This window comes from Myotis myotis, unplaced genomic scaffold (genome assembly GCF_014108235.1).
Source record: "Myotis myotis isolate mMyoMyo1 unplaced genomic scaffold, mMyoMyo1.p scaffold_m19_p_8, whole genome shotgun sequence".
Classification (NCBI taxonomy): domain Eukaryota; kingdom Metazoa; phylum Chordata; class Mammalia; order Chiroptera; family Vespertilionidae; genus Myotis; species Myotis myotis.
The window spans coordinates 45,296,287-45,320,585 of NW_023416390.1; the positions used below are offsets into that span (position 1 = coordinate 45,296,287).

Genomic DNA, 24,299 nt, shown 5'->3' on the forward strand with positions numbered 1-24,299 from the left:
GCTTACAATATTAACCTTTTATTCTGAGTGAGAGGTCAATAGCATAGAATTTTTTTTAAGTTGAATGTAGACTATTCTAAAGTTAACACAAGATGGCTCCCAAAGTGGAGAATGATAGTATAACTGGACACTCAGGTCACCCTCAAGATTCATCTCATTCACCCTCCAATCTCTGAGTCTTAGTGAATACTACTATAAGATAGTGTTATGTGTTGAATTTTATCCTCCCAAAAAGACATGTTAAGTCCCAATCCCCAATACTTCAGAATGCGACCTTATTGGAAATAGGATCTTTGTAGGTGTTGTCAAATTGAGATGTGGTCTAGTGTGGGTCCTAATCCGATATGAGTGCTGTCCTTATAAAAAGAGAAACTTCGGAAACAGAGATAGATGCACAGAAGAAAGGTTATGTGAAGAGTTAGGGAGAACATGTGACAATGAGGGCAGAGTTTGGGGTGGTGCATCTATGAGCCACGGAACACTGAAGATTGCTGGCTAAAAGCCAGAGGCCAGGAGAGGGGCATGGAGAAGGTTCCCCCTCACAGCCCTCGGAAGGAACCAACCCTACCACCACCTTGATCTCAGACTTCTAGCCTCCAGAACTGTAAGACGATACTCCTCTGTTGTTTAAGCCATCCAGTTTGAGGTACTTTGTTACATCAATCCTAGCCAACGAATATAGGTGATGGTAGTTACACCCTGGGGCAGCCCGCAACTCTACAACCACAGACAGAACTATTTTACTCCATTGGAGTGAGGTTGTACCTCTTGTGTAGGCAGCAGCAAATCCTTTATGGGAATAGGTAGAATTTAAATAACCTAATAGATGTCTGTAAAGGTGAATTTAAATGCTAACCTATGAGACCTGACCAGGTGGCTCAGTTGGTTGGAGCATCGTCCTGAACACCAAAGATGGCAGGTTCAATTCTTGGTCAGGGCACATACATAGGTTGTGGATTTGATCCCAGTCATGGGTTTGATCTGGTCAGGGCATGCATAGGAGGCAACCAGTCGATGTTCCTCACATCAATGTTCCTCTCTCTCTCTTTCAAATCAATAAACATATTCTCAGGTGAGGCTTAAAAATAAGTGATAACCTTAAGAAATGCCTATAAAAGCCTAATTCTCGTGTGTATGAATGAGATTGAGCCATTCCTGAAGGACGGCCAGGAATGGAGCAGGCAGAGGAGGGTCAGGAGGACGACTCCCTGTGTGGACCACACAGGGATGCTCTTAGAACATTAACCCAACAACCCCCTTCTGAAACTGTTTTGTCTACACACGCTGAGAATGAACTCAGGATTTATTTTTTTACAGTGTTCTGCATGGATTTAGTGAACACACAAACTGTTCTAGGTATTTACCTGTTGCTTCATTTAAAGCTGGCTCAAGGCGTATTGTTTCCAGAAAATGCTCTAAAATTTTTTCAGGTGTTCCTGACATCACAGTATACCTGGATTAAAAAATAAAAACATCATCAGCTTTACAAAAGTGGGCAAATCATTAATAAATAACTTTTCACATATCTAAGATTTTTTTTTTTAGATCCCAGGAAACCATTTCAACTTAACTTACGGCCCATATTCTCACAGCGGTTCTCAACCTGTGGGTCGCAAACAATGAAAATACATCCTGCATATCAGATATTTACATTACGATTCATAACAGTAGCAAAATTACAGTTATGAAGTAGCAACGAAAATAATTTTCTGGTTGGGGGTCACCACCACATGAGGAACTGTATTAAAGGGTCGCGGCATTAGGAAGGTTGAGAACCACTGCAAGAGAGACCATGTACTTTGCCAGAGTCACACAGGAGGACAATGAAAAAACCACAAGTGTAGGTCGTTACTAAAACGTGACTCTTTTTCCCTACATGGAACTAAAGTAAATTTCTTGGAGAGCGGCTCTGGCAGGCTGGGAACTGAGCAACTCCAGCCTTGCTCCAAGAGGAATGAGAAGAAGCATGTGAATCCCAGGGCAATTCAGGGCAGGCACGGGGAGCAGAGAGGGGAAGCGACAGTAAACTAGGTTACCCATATATGGGTTAGTTGTAGCGAAATTTTAGTCCCACAGTGGATTCCCCTGCCTATTTCTGGAATGCTCTGTCTTTTCCAACTGTACATTGGCATGTGCTTTGGAAATACAGCTAAGAATAAAGCAGGAGAAAAACACACCCCCCAAACCCAAACACCAATGAGCAAACAAGCAAACCCCAATAGCATCTGAATAGGCAATAAATCAGCAACAGGAAATTCACATAATTTATTTCAATGTCAAATATATTTTTGGGGAGGTATTATTATTTCAGAAGATTCATCTATGCAGATCTTCAATCAGCATGAAAGGATTTATTTTTAAAATTGAATGTGGGTTATTTCAAAGTCATATTCAAGATGGTAACAAGACAGTGAATGAAAACTTAGAGGCAAAATACATTAAGATGATATGGGGCTCCTATTCCAAAATTCAGACTTTGCTTTTCTGCTTCGCATTTCATCCACAGCAAAATGATAGGGAAGAAAAACAACAATGAAAATAACAGTCTCTTATGTTCATAGAGCAGTGGTAGAATTTGGCTCTAGGAGAACCTAAATCCCTTCGCTTTCTCACCAACATCCTTTCTTGTTTGAGGCCTTGGAGGTAGTGCATTGAAACCCCAAGAATTTCCCTAACATATTAAATCTCAGGGTTTTAACCTCATGCCTGAGGGAGTGAAGAAGAGGCAGCTCAACATACGACCATCTGCATGTGAAAACAGAGAGGGAGAGTGCAGGAAGCAACTCTGGTATTGAATGAGGTAATAAGTGCAGTCTACCTGGAAGGCAACCATTAGCTAAAACTATTCTGTGTCCGCCCTGGACAGTATGCTCAGTGGTTAGAGTGTTGGCCTGTGCACCGATGGATCTCGGGTTCGATTCCTGGTTGAGGGCATGTACCTGGGTTGCAGGTTTGATCCCTGGCCCCGGTTGGGGCCCGTGCTGAGGCAACCAATGGGTGCCTCTTTCACATCAATCTCGCTCTCCCTTTCTTTCTCTCTGTCTCTCCCCCCACTCCTTTCTACTATCTCTGAAAATCAATGGAAAAAATATCCTCAGGTGTAGATTAACAAAAAATTTTAAAAACACATATTCTGTGTGTGTGTATATATACAGGACTACACATGTGTGCGTGTACACGGGGGCATAAAGAATTGAAGAGTTAAATCTTTGAGGAAGCCTGGATTTGGAGGCTAGAGACGAAGAGGGGAAATAGGAAAAAAAATACTTTAATCTCAAAAGCATGACCCCTTTCTCAAAGTAAATAAGGTAGAAGACAATGGTTTTTCCTCTTGTAGGCAGTGAATATTTGAGAAAAAGAGAGGGCATATCTATAAATACTATCAACGCTTCAAAGGGAAAAAGTTGCTGTGTGCGTTCAGCGACTCCTCAAATGCATGATTCTGGGATGGTGCTCAGCAGATGGGCTGGAAAGGGAGCAGCATCTGGCCATATGGTAAGAACCTGGGGTGGGAGGGGGCGCCCCACATCTGTCAAATGTTGACTGTGCCCCAGGCAACGAGGTGGGCCCTGAGCAGTGTCCTCACCTTTACTCCTGCTAGTTAAATGTTAGCTTTATTCTGCAGGTGGAGAAACTGCTCTGCAAGGGGAGGCATCCGGCCCGCCCTCACACAGTGCGTAAACGCGAGGTCCCTGCTGTGAGCCCCGGGCAGCGCACAGCCTGAGCCTCAGGTCGCTGCAAGGGCGTCCTGGGCACCGGGCAGAAGCTGCGTCTAGGTACTTGGAGCCCATTCTGAACAGGAAGTCGGCTGTGCAATGAAAAACCCCTTCTGAAGGGAACTTGTTTGCTTTTTTTTTTCTGAAAAACGAGCTTTATGTGGAGTGTAAATATGTTACATTAAAAACCAGTTTCTTGTTATTTACCACGGCGCTGGGCAGCTGCCGCTAGTAAACGTTTAACTCTGATAGAAGGTTGGCTTCACATTCTGTGTTCCCAGTGTGGACATCCCTTACCTAGGGTGCTATGTCTGGTCAGAAAGGGGAAAGACCAGCGCGGCAGGCCAGGAATCCTATCAGTTCACTGAATAGAAGTGGTCTCTCTAAACTTGGCCACAGGGTCCACCTGACACCAGGGGATCTTTCTTTTGCTACCAAAGGCTCCCTCTAGTGGCTCCTCTGCTGTGGCCGTGTTACCCACCTCTCCCTCTTGTGAGCGCCAGGGAGGGCTGTCTGGTGTGGACGTTCTTTTAAGGCAGGGACCTCTGAAGGCTGAGGGTCAGGGAGTTTCTGGCCAGGCATAGCCATCTGTGTGGTCTTGTAGCTCTGGGTTCGACTGAAACATCAAGTTATTGCTTTGTTTCAGGCTGGGCATTCCCAGGTGTCTACTGCTGACCTCTGTTTAAATGAGGGACTTGAAGACCAGACAGCATGACTCTGTTCAGTTTATTGCACAAAGGAGCTAATTTATCCCAAGTTAAAGGGAACCCCAATTGGTTACATTATCCAAGTTGTGAGGGTTTAAGCCTGTGACAGAAAATCTTCCCCTAACATCAAGTCTGGAAATGAAGTTAGGAAATCAGACACTTCCATCTGTACCTAGAACAACAACAACAACAACAACAAAGTGTGTGTGTGTATGGGGGGAGGGGAGGGGAAGGGGGGAAGCCTGAAAGAGGTTATCTTTCTGCAAACAGGTTGGAGTTTGATAGTCTAAGGATGAGCAACACAGTAACTAAGACAATCATTTGAAATTCTTTCTTGCTTACTAAAACCACATGACCACAGAGCAGAAGATAACCAGAATGGTAAATTTTGAGGGTCCATAAAGTTGATCCATCATGAGAAATACTGTCTTGCAATTGACATTTGACTATCACACTCACAGTGAGTGGCTTGGGTAGAGCTAGGCAATTCTGAAACTTTTCTGGATTTCTCAAGGGAAAAGGGAATCAGAAAAATAACATTATTATCGCACCAAAAGTGACCTTCTTTAAATTCAAAAAGGACAATTTCTGAGGAGATAGAAGTCCTAATGGTTCCTAAAATTTTAAGTCCATCCATAGACAAGATTGTTGCCATGCTACTGAAGTTATCCAGAAGATCAGGCCAAAATTCACTCACACAGCCTCCCCTTTCAACTCTGGTCTGGCTTGGGGAAGCTCAACATGGAAAATGACCCCTCGAGAGAGTAGCTTTGTATTCTTCAGGAAACGGACTTTGCTGTCGCATCATTTTGTACTCATTGATATTTCTTAATGCTGAGAACATTATATCCTTAATGATATAAGGAATTTGGATTGGTCTAGAGGACACATATAAGGAGATATAACAGAAATCAGATCCGGGCTCTAAAATAAGTTTAATACACATGGCCTCTCCTTTTCTGTTCCCTTTAGTTTGATTTCATTAAAAAAAAAATGTATATTCGGATTGCGCTCTGAATGGAAGATGTTGTAACAAGCAAACGCTTTTGATCATTCTGCTGTGAAGATCAAAACGAAGAGGCGAAAGATGGGGACCTCCAGGGGACCTCTTGGCCAAATGTTTCAAGGTTACGGAGAATGTTCAAGGCTTCCCTTTTCAGGTTGCAAAATTTTCCTGAGACACCTGAGGCATTATTAAAGAATGCAGATTATCACCGTAAATGTCCTAGCTCCATGCAAGAGCATTAAGGAAAGTCATCGGAGACAGTCCCAACCTTCACATAAAATACGTCTTAATTTTCGTCCCCTATGGGCTGGAAGGACAACTATTAAAAACACGTGAGCATGGACATTTCCAAGAATGGATGTCCGTGAGAAAATAATGAAGAATTCTGGATGGTCACGTATAGATTTGTAAGTGAAAGGATATGTCTTTTTTTTAAAAAAAAAATTTTGATAGTGAATTACTCTTTTTTTTTTAATATATTTTATTGATTTTTTTACAGAGAGGAAGGGAGAGGGATAGAGAGTTAGAAACATCGATGAGAGAGAAACATCGATCAGCTGCCTCCTGCACACTCCCCACTGGGGATGTGCCCGCAGCCGACGTACATGCCCTTGGCCGGAATGGAACCTGGGACCCTTGAGTCCGCAGGCTGACGCTCTATTCACTGAGCCAAACTGGTTAGGGCAGGATATGTCTTAAATAGTCCATTTTATGTCACTCCTTTTGAAACATATTGGTTTGCAAGGTTTACTACATAGTGTTGAGAATACAGTATTTATACACCATGTTTTGCTATAATAACCTGCAAGGCTGCAGGAGAAAAGGCGTGGGCGTTGATCAAGCTGGACTTGAATCCCAGCTCTATCCTTATAAGCTTTGTAATCTTGGGCAAGTAACTTGCTTCTCTGAGCCTAAATTTTTCTATCTATTAAAAGGAGTTGTAATAAGGGATTATATAATCCTAGAGGCCCAGTGCATGAAATTCAAGCACTGGGGGGGGGGGGGATGGCAGTGGCTTAGCCTGGCTTGTGCCCTCTCGCAGTCCAGGAGCCCTTGGGAGGCTTAGGCCTAAGCCATCAGTCAGACATCCTTAGCGCTGCCGTGGAGGTGGGAGAGGTTCCTGACACCACGACTGCGCTCGCCAGCCGTGAGCCTGGCTCAGGGCTTCTGGCTGAGCGGCGCTCCCCCTGTGGGAGTGCACTGACCATCAGGGGGCAGCTCCTGTGTTGAGTGTCTGCCCCCTGGTGGTCAGTGCGCATCATAGCAACCTGTTTGGTCAATTTGCATATTAGCCTTTTATTATACAGGATATGCAAAATATACTATGGCTATTCAATAATATTATATTTCTTCCCACCTTCTTTGTAAATATGTCCATTCATCCAGATAAAAATATCTGAGCCTTAGGCATTTAGTCTAAACAATAAAAGTCCATCAGTTATGGGAGTGTCCTGATTAAAGGGAACACCCCATTTACATGGCAAAGAAGGAAAGATTACTGGGATGCATTCCTTTTTCAACATATTATTTGGTGATATTTCTTTAGCTACAGAATTGCTGTTTTTATTATCCTAAGATTGGAAATTAATCTTCATTTTCAAAATGAGATTCTGTGATTTTCTACAATTTCTTGGAGCTGCATTTCCTAATTCTCCTGTATTACCATCCAATTGTTGGTGTATTTGATGAAAGAGTCTCAAGTAGGAAGTTGCTGCAAAGGATGGAACATACACATACTGTACAGACCCAAGTTTACACAGCTCCTGAGAAGCAAGTACCCTTTGGACAGAGGAGGCCAAAGGCATGCTTCTAGGCTGCAATCCAAGTCTACCTTATATTTAAATCTTGGTTTCTGTCAAAGATATTCATTCTGATAACAAGATGAAAACACTTGTTGAGAAATCCTCCCTATGAAATTCAAATACCAACAGGTCTCATCACCTGGGGTCTCCATGCCCTTGAGCTGCCTGGCATTCCTACTTCCATTGTTCTCTCTGATGCCTTCTGTTCCAAAGCTCCCACAGTTGAACACTGTATCCAGAGAGCATCTTTAGAGTAGGGGAATGTTCTCCCCCATTACGCTAGGCAGCACCAAGCTAAACACAGTGCTAGAAATGGATACATTATACTGCACAAACTGTGTGATTAGTCAACAGAGAGAAAAGTCGCACACACTGCCATCTCCCACAGAAAAGGAGAACATGCTATTGTGGAAATGATGATACCATGTGAAAAGGTTAATCATAGTCTGGCGATTGCAGCGTTGGACGCAAACCTACTTTTGCTGAGGCTGTGAGTTTCCTTGATTAGAAGCCCTGCTCCCTGCTGGGACCTTCTCCAGCACCAAGACATCTTGGTCGTGTTCTTTCAGTCTGACTGTATTCGCCTCAACGTCCTGCAAATACAAATTACACCACATACAGATGCTGCCATTTTCTCAGACAATGAAAAAAAATTTCAAATGCTTCAGAAACTCATTTGGTGCTTGTGATGCTAATTGTTGTGCCTACAAATTAAGTCATTTTCAAAGTCAAGGGCTGGAATGGCCAGGGAGAGGACCAGATGAGGTTTAGGCATGTGGTTTTAAAGCTGTGCTTTTACCCCCAATTCAGAAAATCAGCAGAGTAGAGAGGAGTGTGGCTGTGCTCTGAGAAACTTTTGGGAGAGGGTGGCACAGCGGGAAGATAAGGAACAAAGCATTTATTCTTTATAAAAATATGTGGCCAATAGCACTTAGCTTCAACCAAGTTCTTCCATTCTGCTTTTCTTATGAGGACATTTAGTTTTCTTGGGAATGCTACTTTTTTGCTCTGAACAAAAGACTTTACTTATTTTATTATTATTATTATTTTTTACAAAATCAGTTTGAAATGTGTTAAAAACATTTTTTCAGTTATTTTGAAGAATTTTATAAATCACATCAGTGATAATGGTCCTTATGTGATTCTTTCAAAGAATTTTTTTGGCTAAATGTAAACTCCATATGTGCAAACCTCAAAGAGTTAGTTCAAGTTTACCTCTAAATTTCAATGTCAGTTTAAATACTTAATTTAAAAAATGTATTGTGCTTTATCTCATCATTTTGTACCTATTTTAAAAGAGATAAGAACCACGCCAAATTCCATGTGGTATTTTTTTCTATATTATTCAATGGTTTAGTTTTTAGTGACACTTTCTTTGCATTAAGAGAATGCATTCCTAAGACAAACTTTGGTGTCAGAAATTGGGCCACCAAAGGCAAATATGTAAGGCTGTGTAGTGATAGGTGTCCATGCATAAGGAATGGAAAATGATGTTGTAAATCATCATTAAATAATGTCAAATGTACCAGAAGCATAAAAGCTGCAATTTGGACTTTCAAGGAGGATGGACAAAGATGCTAAGGGTGGGAGAGGCAGAGAAGAGAGTTTGCTCTGTGAGCCAGCAGGGAAGGGAACAGAGCTAAGTGATCCTAGAGGGACCGTGTCTCAGGGTGAACTCTAGCGAGGGAGAGATGCAGTATGGGCCCCCTGAGACACTGTCATCAGCTGGATTGTTCTTCCCAAGGGACCAGGGGCTGCATGGTGGGGAAAGGCCAGGGCCCGTCTCTTCTAAAGATCACCCACTCTCACAAATACTGTAACAAGCTTAGGTTAGGCCCATCTGCAGAGCCAACTTTAAATGCAATTACTCTTCACCTACTTGCCAAAGTCTGACATTCCTTTAGTGTGAATCAATTTGACATAATGCACTTGAAATAAAAATGCTTGGTTAGAGTAACCATGATTAACATTAATTCTTGCTAAAATGTAACCACTGACTAAATTGAGAGAGCGTGTGCTGTAATAGAAAGGCTCAGATTTGGGATGAGGTTGGAGGTGGAGACTAGAAAGGTTTATGATAAAGAAAGACAGGAGTCAGGAAGGTATCACATGGACATTTGCAAGGCAGTCCCTCTACGTCTTCTATTCCGATGGACCAGGCCAGGTGTCTTCTATTCTGATGGACCAGGCCAGGCGTCTTCTATTCCGATGGACCAGGCCAGGCGTGTGCAGGGCTGTTTGGTCTAGCCTGGCATGCCCCAGGTGCCGCTTTCCTGGAATATCCCCTCTGGGCCCCAGAATGCACAGCAGCACAGTGAACATCCCAGGTGTGTGACCAAGGCCCTTTGTTCCTAGAGCATTCATTAATCGCTGTACTGCTCAGTTAGCATGACACTCAAGTCTTTTCTCCTCTTGCAAAAGGAAAAATGGGATGCCCCTCAGCCACGCTTTGCCTTGGACTTACCCTCAGAATCCGGTTGAAATCCTCCTTGTCTACTCTTAAGAAATGGCAATTATCTTCTCGCAAAACGATAGAGGCAGCTCTCGGGGCATCATTCACTAGCGCCAACTTGCCAAAATCATCTCCTTCATGCAGGGTACAGACCACACCCTAGAGAGCAAACATTCAGAGGAAGATGACCCCTGAAACAGAACCAACACCCACCCACCTCACCCCCAAGACCCTGTTCACCTAACACACTATGTACAAATGGGCTTTACCCAGGGATGCCGAAGAGGAGTTACACAATTAAATTGTAATGTTTCATTTTCCTTTCATTGAGTAATATAGGCTATGGAATAACTTAAATGTATACATTATAATCTATAAGGGATAGGCCCCAGAAAGTTCAATACCACTCTGAGTATAATAATTTAGATAATTTATGATTAGAGATGCTATAATGACTTTTCTTTATGGAGTAACAATGTTGTTGCAAGTTTAATGGTAGCATTAAATTGTTAATGCTTAGAGCTACACTAGTAAGTGGAGCATAATAAAGACTCAAAAAGAAAAAGACATACATAGATATATATATATATATATATATATATATACACACCTTGCCGTAAATGACTACATTGACTGATCCTTTTAGAATAATGTACCAGGAGGTACCTTCTTCCCCCTGGTTAAACACTAGATACAAAAAGAAAAGACTTATGACAAGAATAGAAGCACATCAATATAAATTACAGCTTATCAAATCATCATTTTTAAGTTCCCAGAATTACACATATATTCCAGAAGGGGAAAAAATGGCTGGCAAATACTAACTTACTCAGGTGGCATATTATTTCCTTTTCTACAGAACATAAAAGGAACAGAAACACTGCTCTACTGGCCAGGCCCTGAAAAATCCATTGGTACTAGACATCAACAGCAATCCAGTTCATCAAGCAATACTCTTTTACCCACAATTCATCAAAACTTACTACACTACAGAAAATAGTTTTTAAAAGCAATCGGACCAGTAATGTGAATTGAAAACATGCAAATAGGTGCTGTTTATTGTTAATGGATATCTATCTATCTATCTATCTATCTATCTACCTATCTATCATCTATCTATTTTTTTAATGGGTTAGGATGATAACCACTACATTTAGGATAGAAGTTACCATGGGAGGGAAAGAGAAGAATAAGATAAGGGAGGAAACATGGGGCCTTCGACTGTATCTATAATTTCATTCTTTAGAAAACATGAAAAAATATTGCATGCTAATGTTTAATGTAGACTTCAAAGGTGCTTGTAATAACTTCTATTATTTGTTTGAAATATTTAAATATTTCACAATAAAATGAAAACAATCAGTAAGTTTGAATGAAAAGAATAAAAGAAGTTATGCATCACCAGTGATCATAAAAATAAAAAAAAATACTAACGTGAACCTTTAACATTTCAAGAAAGGACATTCTTACTGAAATAAATGTCAATGTTGGAGATGCCACTTTTGATGACTGAAAAACATTTTGAAATATAACTTCTGAAACTCTTTTTGCTTTTACAAGTCCTGCCTCCTGCTTATTTGACTAATCCAAGTCAGAGTGAAGAAAGAGCAAGACTTTCCAGAGAGTGCCTCTTGAAACGTTAACAGGTATCCATTAGACAAGTGTTCTGTGTTCCACTCGGGTTAGGAAGTGTGAGTCTAACTGGTGTGAACGTTCTTCTTTAGTGCAGAACTTCTGAGAGCCTTAGCCAGCTTGAGGCGCCTGATTCCCCAAGAAGATCAGAGAAGGTGGCATTTCCTGACCTGAGTAGACCACTAACCCTGCTTTGCAAGAAGGACTCTGCAGATTCGTGCGCAATGCTAGCCTGAATACTTCTGTTCACATTTGTTGATATCAAATTTCAATTTCTTGCTTCCAAATAAAATCACGGAACTAAATTACAAACTGGGTTCTGGAGAGATCCTGAGTATTAGTATTGTATAAATATTTGGGTCAAAGAAATTCTTTGAGACTTGGAGCTGATAGTGGAAGTGGGAGAAGAAAAGGAAAACAGGATCGTTTCTCATTCCCACTGGCAATTTCAAGAGATGGATTAGTTCTTCTAAAACCACCAACTGAAGTGAGGTCATGTGCAAAGGGCCTGCCTGAGGAGCAGCATCTTCCTCCCACCCTCTGTACACACTGCCTTCAGCCAGCAGCTAGGGCCTGGGCAGAGACTCAGACTAGCAACAGCACCCTCGCCCCCCCAGGACTCCCCCCCGCTCCCGCCTCCCCCCATCCCAGAAAACCACCACGCTCCAGGATAGCGGACATGTGCTGGGAATGATCACAGATCCCGAAAAAAAAAAAAAAAGTGCTGCAGGACGTCCTGCTGAGTCTGAAAGGGGCGCATGTGCAGTCAGGGTCCCATGGCATAGGCTCCCGAGGGGACTAGCCAGGCACAACGTCCAGTCACAGCTTTCACTTACACACGGTGCCTCCTTTGGCGTGAGACTCAAAGATGAGAACACCTGCTAGCTCCCGTTTCACCTAGAAGGAAAAGAGAAAGGATGTGGAAAGGCCAGATTTTTTTTTTTTTGGGGGGGGGGAGACATGTTCCCTTTCTGAACAGTGCTAACTGACCCTCTTCCCACCCAGCCGTCTCGGCGCTGCTTGCGCTACTGTTGTCTAGAACCACGTTCACTAGATTTGCCGCTAGATTCTCAAAGTTCTAACATGAGCTATTGTATACACTCATTCATACAAGACCACTGCCCTACAGATGGTTTATGTGGTTTCACACATATGCACTAGCCAATTTCACTGCCTATCTTTTGTCTTGGGCGAGAAGGTAAGAGCATCAATAGTATCATGTGACTCCATTGCTGTTACAGGCTCTTCCCTGCGTCCCACGTAATGCATCCCTGCAAACTTACTGGGAAGGTCAATGTCTTCAAGTTGAATTATTAAGCTCAAATGTGTAAGCATAGTTATATTATGAGATAGCTAAGAAAAATATTTTTATTCCAAATTATGGCCTCAAATTATGGCTCCTTCTCCCTAAGTACCAAGTAGCCTGAGAATTTTCCCCAGTGCCTGGGTACCTATGGTTTGAGGGAGAAAAGGAGACTATCCACACTCCTCTCCATCCCGTCAGGACTGGGGGAGTCAGGACAGGGGCATGCTGGGGACCTGGAGCACAGGCAGGGAAAGGGGTCTCCCCCCACCTTCCTCTGTGGTGTGAGCCCCTGGCGCTTACATTGGTGGGGGCTCCCCGATGAGGCTCCCAGACACTAGACCTCCTCCCTCTCCCCACGGATGAAGTGAGGATGACAGGACAGTGGTGGGGAGGCTGGACCACGCTCCTGGTTTCTCTACCCGGTGAGCAAGCTTGTGGACCCCCCAGGAGAGCAGGGGGAGGGGGGAGAAATGTGAAGGCAGCTCTGTTGGGTTGAAGAGGGAGGCATTTGGAGCCCTTCTGCTTGGGGCCCTGACAAATGCCTCGCTGCTCTCTTCAGAGACCCCCCGGAGCAGGGACCACAGACACTGCTAGCATATGATAGCATAGTATCAGCTAGGGAGCTGGGAACGAAAGGCAAATTAGGGATGCAGATGTTGCTAAGGGGCCTCGGTATATAATCTGTGAACATTGCAACTTCTTTTTATTATTGGTGTTGAGTTATTAACATAGAGGAGACGTGTGTTGCCTAGAAATCCTGTTCCTGTGATCCTTCTACAGGGGGAGGTGTGTCTGTCCGCCGCTTTCCTAAATATCCTAGTCACGTAGAATTTTAGAGCTAAACAGCCACCGGGCCATTTATCACTATTGGGTATGCTATTGTGCCCTAACATATCTGAAGTAATTCTCTCTTGAACCTTCTGCATCCTTTCTCAATAGGGCAGCAAAAGCTGGCCACCTGGGCCAGGACAGGTCACCCTGATTTATCTCCCTCCTCCCTCTGGCTCTGTATTTCATGGGAGGGTCTCAGAGCCATTTTGAAGACCTGGCTCTCTTGCCTAGGTGTGCAGGTTCCATAGTTCAGACTTGGAAGATGAAGCATATGTTCCAATCCCACTCACATCAAATTGCTTTGGGGTTTACAGCACCTGGGCGACTCCTAATGATGTGACAATACTTGATCCCATTACAGTGATTCTTTTTGGGTACAACTTACTTAGCATCTCATGGGAGAGAGTAGGGATGATTTATGAGGCATAATTCAGATATTCCTGCCCTCCATGCCAACTACACTCCTCCAGTCCTAACTACATTTAACTGACCTTGCTCAATAAGAGACAACTTACGGTAGTAGAAAGATGGGATAAGGCTTTAATGTGAAGGAGCTCATCGTAGATAATCTCTAGGTCATCCATACTCCTCTGGCCAGGTCTACAAAGAAAAAAGTAACAAGGAAATAATGAGAAAAAAAGTTATCACTAAATCCTGAAAAACAGAAGTGGACTCAAGGGTCAGTAATACAGCTCAGATTTCTTAGGAGGAATCTCTATAAAAAGATACTGGCAGAGGGCGAGATTATGCCATTATAATCCCTAAAGGAGGTTTTGAAATGAATGTGTTGTCAATGGAAGAATGGACATAGAGTCCCCTTCCCTTCTAATCTCAGAGGGTAGAACATCTCTGCTCACGTTGTAGTTGGCTAATCTATCTCTCACTTTGTAGATGACTGCTCCAAAAAACTGCTTTGCATTACCATCTTAATCAATAATAGGAAAACTTGTCTTTAACACAACTAGAAACAACTGATTTCATCAACTGGATGATTGATCCAAATTCCTTGAGATCCTGTGTGGTATCTTAGCCTAACAGAATAATAATGCTGCTGTCACTGTTTCAGGTTGTGTAATACACTTCTACCATAGGACTTAAATAAGGGATGTAGAGACTCAGCATTTTCTTGCCTATCCCTGAGAAGGTTAGGGCATGAGATGAGCAGAAGGCAGACAGTAGTGTTTGGGATTAGGAAGAAAGGGAGAGAAGAGAGGTACATACTTCCACTTCCCAAACTCTGTTTCATGCATGACCACTGTCCCATGTGGTGTTAATTAGTATACTAGTTAGCTTCTCCCCCTATAATTTATTTTAGAACTAGTATCCAATAATCTTCCTTTAAAGATAGGTTATGTGGATGTTATGGATATTCTGACATGGAAGGACAGAATAGATTCCTAATCACTTTCATGCCTATAATTATTCTGGAATCACTAATAGTGTTTAACTATAGATCAAAGAGAACATCTGATTGGTGAAGAATTGAGATATTCTATTGCTCTCTGCAATGTAAGAAACCTTGACTGATGTGATACTGAAATTTTAAAACAAATTGGTTATTGATTCTGAGAGTACTAGGAAGTCAAGCTCCATGTTGATGGACAGGCAGCATTTGCTCTCAGCGAATTGCTGCAGTCATGTATGTTACCTACTACATAATCGTCAGTCTACTCTACACATTTTGTCTTAAAATTTCAGTAACTTATTGTATTACTCAATGTTATTGTATATTAAGTACTTAAACCTTAATGAGCTACTGGTGGTGTTCCATGCTTAATTATATTGTATTTTTAAAAAGTGGTCCTGGGTCAAATAAATTCAAGGAGCGATGGTGTACTGAACAGCGCTCTGGATTTCCAGGCTGAAGATAAAGTTTTAACTGCAGTGCACCCACCACCAGCCGTGTGACATCAGCCTCAGTCTCATCTGTAAACTGGGACATGCCTTCCCGAGAGAGAGGTGAGAGCTGAAGGAAGCAGTACATGTGAAGGTACCTGCATATTTATTTGTGTCGGTGGAAAAAAAACCCTCAGCAAAATGATATTCAAAACTCAAACCTTTGCATAAGAAGTTTAACTGACAGAGTACAACATTTGGGCCAGCAAATTACATCTGAAATTTAGTCAATTATAGGTAAGTACTCTGAGCAATCAAAACTGAATTGTAAATACTCTAAAATAGTTAATTGGATTAAACACTTATGCAACCATTCATAAGATGGGGTTGATGACAGATCAAGTGGGGGCCATCAGAGGAAGAAAACTCTTTGCACACCTTGCACATCACCTTCTCAAGGGCAGTTTAGCATGAACAAAGGAAGATGATATGCCTCTCTTAGAGCATCTATGAAGGGTACATTTCCTAATCTCGACTATACAAAGACTGGTACTAAATCCATGACCCAGGGAGACGCCAGCCAGGCCAACCTCCTGCCAAGGACCACCACTGTGCATCAATCCAGTGCTTAATGGTGGACCTCAGAAAAGATGGGACCCAAACACACCAAACAAAAAACTATGGCCACAGGGATTTGAGGGGGCCAGGCCTTCTTAGCAAGGGGCTAATCTACTACTTGACTTACACATGGGATTTTGAAAGGAGGATCCTTGGGGATTTAAAAGTCAATGGAGTCACCTCAGTCCATCTACTGTGATAGAGGCAGCTAAGGTGAGAGTCTCAAGGCAGGCATAATAGGATTATGCTCTTCAGCACAAGGAGCTGCCCTGCTGTTCTTGCTACTTGACATCAGCTGCAAATAGCATGGACCCTCCTAGAAGCCTGGCTAAAGAGAAATCAGTCGCCAAGTCACATTCTCACCTTCATGGGATGGGCTGTTATGGAGGGAGGAGGAAAACTCCACTGGGAAAAGAAAGTGTTAGAATTTAGCTCTAAAATCCTAACACATTCAAATTTGGAATTTTGGGAGCAGATCTCTATGAGTTTAGGAAGAGTGTTTTTACATAATATCAATATGAAATCCATATTGATCAACCCTTTTTTCTTCAGGTGTAGTTGATTCTTTTTAAAAAGTTTTTCTCATATTAATCAACTCTCACAGATTAAAAAAAAAAATTGTTGCCTTTAGAATCTACACATCACATTACATTAAAAAATAATTACATATTGTCCAAGAGTTAAAACATATGAGACAGAACTCTGTCAGATCCTCAGTGCATCATACTAAAAAGGTGACAGCTGGTTCAAGACACCCTTTAACCATTAGAGGTAGTCTGAGGACCTGCACCAAAGTGTAGGAGAAGGCAATGATGGCAACATGCAAGCCATTTTTGAAACCTACTCTACTTCCCACTGTGGAACACCACTGAGCACTGATGGAAGCTCTCTTCTCCCCACGCTGCCCCCTCCTGGCTCTCTCTTCCTGCTTTCCTAAACATTCCTTCTCCATGTCTTTTTTGATCTGTTGTTCTTTTGTTCACCTCCTAAATTGTGCTGTGCCCCAATGTTCTGCCTTCAGCTCTGTTCTCATTTTGTTCTGCTTTCTCTCCCTTTGAAAAATCCCCAGCTTTCACCTATATAACGCTGAGACCCACATCTTTATCTTCAAACAGATGTCTATCCCGAGCTCGGACAGCTTCCTGGACAACTCTTCCCAGACAAGCCACAGCTCCACAAGCTTACTGTCCAGGGTGCTCCCTCATCATCACAGGGCAGATCTCAGTGGACTTAGCTATCTTCCTTTCCTCTCTTCACACCTTCCCTCATGGCTCTGTTCTCTGCTCCACCCATGCCCTATGTCTCTCCACTCCTCAAAACACTATGCTTTTTCATGTCTCCAAGACTTTCCACATGGTTCTCCTCCCTTTGCCTAGGATTTTTTTTTTTTTCTCCTGCTTTAAGCCCAGCTCAGATGTTATCTCTCCCAGGTAAAACTGGTTCTCCAACCTTTATTCTTCCATGGCACATGGCCCAACTACTGTGGTGATTACAACATACTGTGAGGAATGTTATTTGCTTAAATAACCATAACCCTACACTGCTCTTCTCAAGAAGTGCACAGGGTGCTGGACTGGGAGCAGAAACTGGATTTGAGATCTAAATCATGAACTTCCTAGGTGCCCAATTGGTCTAATGCCTTGTTTTTGCATTTCTAAAATGAAAACAATAAATATGATTATTGTAAAGACCAAATGAGTTAATATACATGAAGCATTGATTCATTGGAAATATAGCACAAACGGAGGATGAAATTATTATCAGGGTGGACGTTCAATACAGTTTATCAGGTGAGCGAAAATACTAGTTCTCACAATTCATGCTGAATTCAGGGTCTGTCCAAGGGACATATGGAAGCAATACCAAAAACCAGTTCCTGTCTTGTGGCCTGAGAAAAATGGGGGTTTAAGCTCTGTTATCCCTCCTATTCAAGGTCAAGTAAAACATGGTGGCCACAACACAACTCACTTTTGTCTTGGCAAATAATTAATGGAGGGAAGAGACAGGATGAAAATGTTGAACCTCACCTCATACTCCAAATCCTGTTAAGTGATAAAAAAGATATATTTCTAAAAGACTGTGGATGTATTCATCCAGCTGCGAGGAAGAACTGTCATCTTAGATCAGCTGAAGTTACTCAGTCAAGATCAGCAAGGGCCTGGACAGCAGCGATCTCCAAAGACCATGCAGTATCTGCTAGGCTGGGCCCTTTTGTGGCTAGAGAGTTGTCTGCCACGCTAAAAGTCTGAAGGAAAAGACACTTGAAAATCCAAAACAGCACTGAAAACAGACACACACCACCACCACAAACCACAAAAGAGTCCTATGGTTGATCAGAGATTTTAGGAATTCTTGGGTGACCAAAAGCAGATAGGAATAAAATGTCTGAGAATAGCTGGAAGCAGCCACAGCTCAACTCAGATAAGAAAATTAGTTTGAAAACAGCCCAAGTGCCCATCAGTAGATGAATGGATAAAAAGCTATGGGACATTTACACTATGGAATACTATGCAGCTATAAAAAAGAGGGATCTCTTACCCTTTGGGACAGCATAGATGGACCTGGAAAATATTATGCTAAGTGAAATAAACCAAATATCACATGATCTCACTTATTTGTGGAAGCTAATGACCAAAATGAACTGACCAACAAAATAAGACCTGAAGCATGGAGACATGGGACAGACTAACTTACCTCGATGTGGGGTTTGGGGGATGAGAAGAGATAAACCAAAGAACTTATATACTTACTAGAGGCCCTGTGCTTGAATTCGTGCACCAGTGGGATCCCTCAGCCTGGCCTGCGGGATCGGGCTGAAACTGGCTCTCTGACATCCACCGAGGGGTCCTGGATGGCGGGAGGGTGCAAGCCAGGCCAAGGGACCCCACCAGTGCACGGTCGGGGCCAGGGAGGGATGCAGGAGGGCTCCAGGATGTGTCCATCCTGACTCTCTCAGTCCCGACTGGCCAGACCCCAGCAGCAAGCTAACCTACCGGTGGAAGCATCTGCCCCCTGGTGGTCAGTGCACATCATAGCGAGCAGTTAAGTGGCCTTAGCATATCATTAGTATACTAGAGGCCCGGTGCACAAAAATTTGTGCACTCGGGGGGGAGTGGGGGTCCCTCAGCCCAGCCTGTGCCCTCTCGCAGTCTGGGACCATGCGGGAGATAACAACCTGCTGGCTTAGGCCTGCTCCCGGGTGGCAGAGGGCAGGCCCAATCCCTAGGTGCAGCCCCTGGTCGGGCTCAGAGCAGGGCCGATTGAGGAGTTGGGGCGCCTTCCCCTGTCATGCACAGAGCAGGCCAGATTGGGAGGTTGCGATGCCACCCTCAGTCACGCTCAGGGTAGGGCCGATTTGGGGGTTGGGGCACCGCCCCGTCACACTCAAGGCAGGGTCGATGGGGAGGTTGCGGCGCCACCCCCTGTCACGCACAGAGCAGGACCCATCGGGGGGTTGGGGCTCCGTACCCTGTCATGCACAGAGCAGGGCCGATCAGGGGGTTGAGGAGCTCCCTGCTGTCACTCACAGAGTAGGGCCGATAGGGGAGTTGGGGCACCGCCCCCTGTCACACTCAGGGCAGGGCGGATCAGGGGGTTGGGGCGTCGCCCTCTATCACCCACAGAGCAGGGCCGATCAGGGGGTTGGGGCACCGCCACTGTCACACTCCGGCCAGGGCCGATGGGGAGGTTATGGCTCTACCCTGTCACACACAGAGCAGGGCCCGTGGGGGGGCGGGGGCGGGTGGGGCGCCACACCCTGTCACACACAGAGCAGGGCCGATCAGGGGGTTGGGGCGCCGCCCTCTATCACCCACAGAGCAGGGCCGATCAGGGGGTTGGGGCGCCGCCACTGTCACACTCCGGGCAGGGCCGATGGGGAGATTATGGCTCTACCCTGTCACACACAGAGCAGGGCCCATGGGGGGGGGGGGAGGGTTGGGGGCGCCACACCCTGTCACACACAGAGCAGGGCTGATCAGGGGGTTGGGGCGCCGCACCCTGTCACACACAGAGCCACAGGGCGATCAGGGGGTTTGGGCGCTGCCCCCTGTCACGCTGATTCCGGTGCCGGGAGGCCTCGCGGCTCCGCTGATCCCAGTGCTGGGAGGCATATTACCCTTTTACTATATAGGGTAGAGGCCTGGTGCACGGGTGGGTGCCGGCTGGTTTGCCCTGAAGGATGTCCTGGATCAGGGTGGGGGTCCCCACTGGGGTGCCTGGCCAGCCTGGGTGAGGGGATGATGGCTGTTTGCAGCTGGTCACACATCCTTCAGGGTGGGGGTCCCCACTGGGGTGCCTGGCCAGTCTGGGTGAGGGGATGAGTGCTGTTTTCAGGCTGGGGGTGACTGAAGCTCCCAACCGCTCCTTTTTTTCTTTTTTAATTCTGGGCCAGCTTTAGCTTTGAGGCTTGGCTCCAGCTCTTAAGCCTCTGCTGCTGAAAGTAGGTTTCTGGCCTTTGCTTACAATGTTGCAATCCTGCTGGCTGAAGCCCAGCAGATTCTGGCCTTTGCTTACTGAAGCCCGGCGGACTAAAACAGGTTTCTGGGGTTTTTGTTAGCTTCTATATTTGTTACATAGTTGCTTAGAGTTACAGCTCAGAGGCCTGCAGCGGCAGGCGGGGAACGTTGGAGTCCTCCGTCACTGAAGCAAGCAAGCCTCATGTTAGTTTCAAGCTGCCTGGCTGCCGGCCGCCATCTTGGCTGGCAGTTAATTTGCATATTGCCCTGATTAGCCAATGGGAAGGGTAGCGGTCGTACGTCAATTACCATGTTTCTCTTTTATTAGATAGGATTATGCTTTGATTGGTTGAATGGCTGACTGGATGACCACACACTTAGCATATTAGGCTTTTATTATATAGGATACGTTTGGCCCATAGTCACAGGCAATAGAGTAGTGAAGACCTGGGGAGGGTGGTAGGGCCTGGGAGGAGGGCAGGGGGGAGGGGAAGGGAGATATCTGTAATACTATCAATAATTAAAAAAGAAAAAGAAAATCAGCACAGGAGGAAGACGGCATTGCTGATAAGACAAGGCCAGGAGCGAGCGGGTCAGAGTGGTTCATCACAAGGTCAGCGGTCAGTCAGGGCCCTCCCCCGCAACCACTGAGCAGTAGGCAGTGGCAGAGTGTACTGCCAGGCTAAAACTCAGACCTGCTCTCTAAGATAAAGGCACAGCCAGGAGCCCAAGAGAGAAGCAGAACAGAGCATGTGACAGCCACAGCCCTCCTGCCAGACACAGAGGACAGGCTCCATTCCTGGGAAATCCTCCTTCGTTTCAAAACTCCTGGGAAGAAGTGGGGGGAGGGAGTTTAGCCTGCATGCTTCTCCTCGTGCCTCTCATGAAGCAAAGGCTGTCGGGAAATGTGGCCCCCAGCGCCTCCAGGGCCGGCTCCCCTGTGGGTGTGACCACCACACCTGCCCAGAGACCCACATGGCAGCTTATTTTACCCCTCCCGGTGCTCACGCATCATGTAATAACCACTAGAGAGAAATAAAGACTTCCCCCGGATGCCCTCGAGAAAGCTATGGTAGCCTTTTGAAACAGAATGGAACAAAGCTTAAAAACAGCTTAGTCTCTGAGTCCTAAATAACATTCAAAATGAAAGGGGAAAAAATATCCCTGAGGTCTGAAGCGGTCAAGTAATCACAGGGCAGGCCACTGTGCTTTGGCAAGCCACCCAGGTAGCCATGAACTTTTGGGTCCTGTTTACAGCACATTTTTAATGAGGTGAGAGAAGTCAGCACTGCAAGGTGTGAAGAGACTTACTCTAAAAAGCATGAGTATATTCAGTTAGCAAAGCAACAAAAGCATTCGTGAGAGGTTGGCTACCAGCAAACTCACTGTTGCCCGGGGCCTCAACATGTCATTAGAATTGAAAGTTGACGGACGTCCCAGGGAAGAGGCCAGATGGAGCAAAAGCCAGTGTGACAACCTGTGCCACTGAAGTGAATAAAAATGTGAGTCCCCCACCTTGCCGCCCGCCCCCCCAGGTGGATCTTCATGTTGTGGCCGCAGTGACAGAGAACAGGCCCAGCAGCTCCTGCTCCGAGGCCACCAGCTCAGGGCTGCTGTGCCATCTAGTGTCTCAGAGAAGACTCGCCTCTCTGCTCTTGCATCTTCAGGCAAAGGTTCTCATCTCGATCCACCCCCACCCTAAAAGAGCACCGGGCAAGTCTAAAACTGTGTCTTCTCCACCACGATCTCTGAACGAAGTCGTGCTTTCAAAGCAGGTTTCTCTTGGCAAACAGCTGCATTACGCACCTCTCCTGCTTTGGTCTTCACGGAGATGGCAGGGAAAAAACGGAGGAGGGATTCTGCAAATCAGCCCCCAGCCTGTTCAGAGAGTAATGAAAGGGTCCCAAGGGCTGAAGGCAATTTGGCTTTCAAGAGTCAAGGGAACACTGTGCCCGGAGCAGGAGGAGGGATCTCCCAGGCACCTTCAGAGGGTAACCTGCGAGGCTAGGGGACTGAATTGACTCTCAGGCTGCTCTGAGTGGCAGCTGGCGAATGTACCCGGTCTTTACTTGTCCTTCTCCAGGTGTCACAGGGAGAGATATTAGGCATCCCTGCTTCTTCACAAACCTGCATGGTGCCACATTGATGTGGATTTGTCAGATCCCGCTGTGGAAAGGCCTAGTTTCCGCAGGGGCCGCTTTCTGTCTAGTTACAGACACGGTAATAAACGGGGATGGATGGAGAAGCAGTTTGTACATGAAAGGATGGGAGGGCCCAGGTGACATTGGAAACTGCTGGTAAATACAGTTTTATCAAGGAATTATCAAGGTCAGAGACAGAGACCCTCAGTTCTTGGGATGTGGCTAAAATGAAGGATTCTACCAGCCACCAAGTAGCACATGGACGTGGCGCCTGGTAAAACATGCAGGTGAGAAAGCAGACAACCAGTTCTTCTAGACCTGCCGCCTTTAGACCTCTTCCCTGGTGCCTGGGGGAAAAACCCAGAAAGTCAGCATTGTTGATATCCACGGAAGCCACAGTCAAGCTTAAAAATAAAGGAAAGGCTTCATCATATTTTTCTGGAGTTGAGAATGCTTTGTCGTATTGCAACGCTCCACCTCAAGTGGCCTGATTCTCCTGGTTACAAGTCATTTCTCAAACTTGGGTCATTTTCTAACATTCTTAAGGTCTTCTTGAGAACCCCCCTTCTTCCACTTCTCTGACTGGTAGATTTGGTTTTCCACTCACATGTCTAACAAACCAGCAAATTGTTTTTCTTTTCTTCACCTCCTAGCCTTGCTTCTTAAGAGTTAGATCTTAAGTGGTAGAGCCATTCCAGGAATCTGGAGTAAGCAGACTTGGGATCAGTTCCTGCTTCAGCCACAAGCACCACTGTGTGATGTTAAGGAAGGTATTTGACATCTACTAAGCTCAATCTCTTTATTTGACAATTGTGGATAATAAGGCCTACTCAGTTCACAGAGTTATTTTGAGGTTCAAAGAGGCGATGTATGTGAGGTCACTATATAAACTTGTGTGATTCATTTATTTTTCAATATTTTTATTGATTTGAGAGAGAGAGGAAGGCAGAGGAAAAGAGAGAGAGAACCATCAATCGGTTGCCTCTTGCACCCCAACCGGGGATCCAACCTGCAACCTGGGAATGTGTCCTGACCGGAAATCGAACCAGTGACCTTTTGGTGCATGGGATGATGCTCAACCAACTGAGCCACACCTGCAGGGCTCATTTATTAAGTGTTAGCTTTTACTTTAAATTCTGGCTAGTGGTTTGATGTTCATATTTTTCTATAGGAGATGGTACACTTGTACTCCGTTAGGGTCTATATCAGGGGTCCTCAAACTTTTTAAACAGGGGGCCAGTTCACTGTCCCTCAAACCGTTGGAGGGTCAGACTATAGTTTAAAAAAAAACTATGAACAAATTCCTATGCACACTGCACATATCTTATTTTGAAGTAAAAAAACAAAATGGTAATACAATATTTGTATTTGCATGTGGCCCACGGGCCGTAGTTTGAGGACTCCTGGTCTATATGGTAGTCATTGAGTAAGATAAGATTTGTCTGTAACAATTCTTTTTAAATCAGATTTCTATAATATATATCCTCTCAAGTGCTCAAAGAATAAACCCAGGAAGCAATTTTGAACCATTTTTGGTCCAGGACAGGTGGTAGAGTAAAGAACACAGGTTCTGAAGTCAGACAGACCTGGACTAAATCCTGAGCCTGCCACTTTTGGGATAAACATAAGCAAGTGACTTTACCTAAGCCTGTTTCCTAATCCATAAAATGGAGATAATATTAATAACTACCGAACAGTTCTGTTGAAAGAACTGAATTAGGTAATTATTGAACACAGTGTCTAGCACACCTGAGTTCAGCAAATGTTGGCTAATTAAGTACAACTCCCCTGTGAA

At 44.7% G+C, this 24,299-nt stretch overlaps 1 protein-coding gene across 8 annotated transcripts in view; it reads right to left on the reverse strand.

Moving 5' to 3' along the window:
* Positions 1 to 24,299, reverse strand: part of RAPGEF4 (Rap guanine nucleotide exchange factor 4) — a 263,351-nt gene that overhangs the window by 51,778 nt on the left and 187,274 nt on the right. For all 8 annotated transcript variants that reach the window (XM_036319536.1, XM_036319537.1, XM_036319535.1 and 5 more), the window contains 6 exons: positions 13,968 to 14,052; positions 12,152 to 12,212; positions 10,294 to 10,370; positions 9,696 to 9,842; positions 7,709 to 7,824; positions 1,365 to 1,453 (listed from right to left, as the gene is read on the reverse strand). In XM_036319536.1, coding sequence (XP_036175429.1) covers positions 1,365 to 1,453; positions 7,709 to 7,824; positions 9,696 to 9,842; positions 10,294 to 10,370; positions 12,152 to 12,212; positions 13,968 to 14,052 — 575 coding nt within the window. The remainder of the gene's footprint in view (positions 1 to 1,364; positions 1,454 to 7,708; positions 7,825 to 9,695; positions 9,843 to 10,293; positions 10,371 to 12,151; positions 12,213 to 13,967; positions 14,053 to 24,299) is intronic.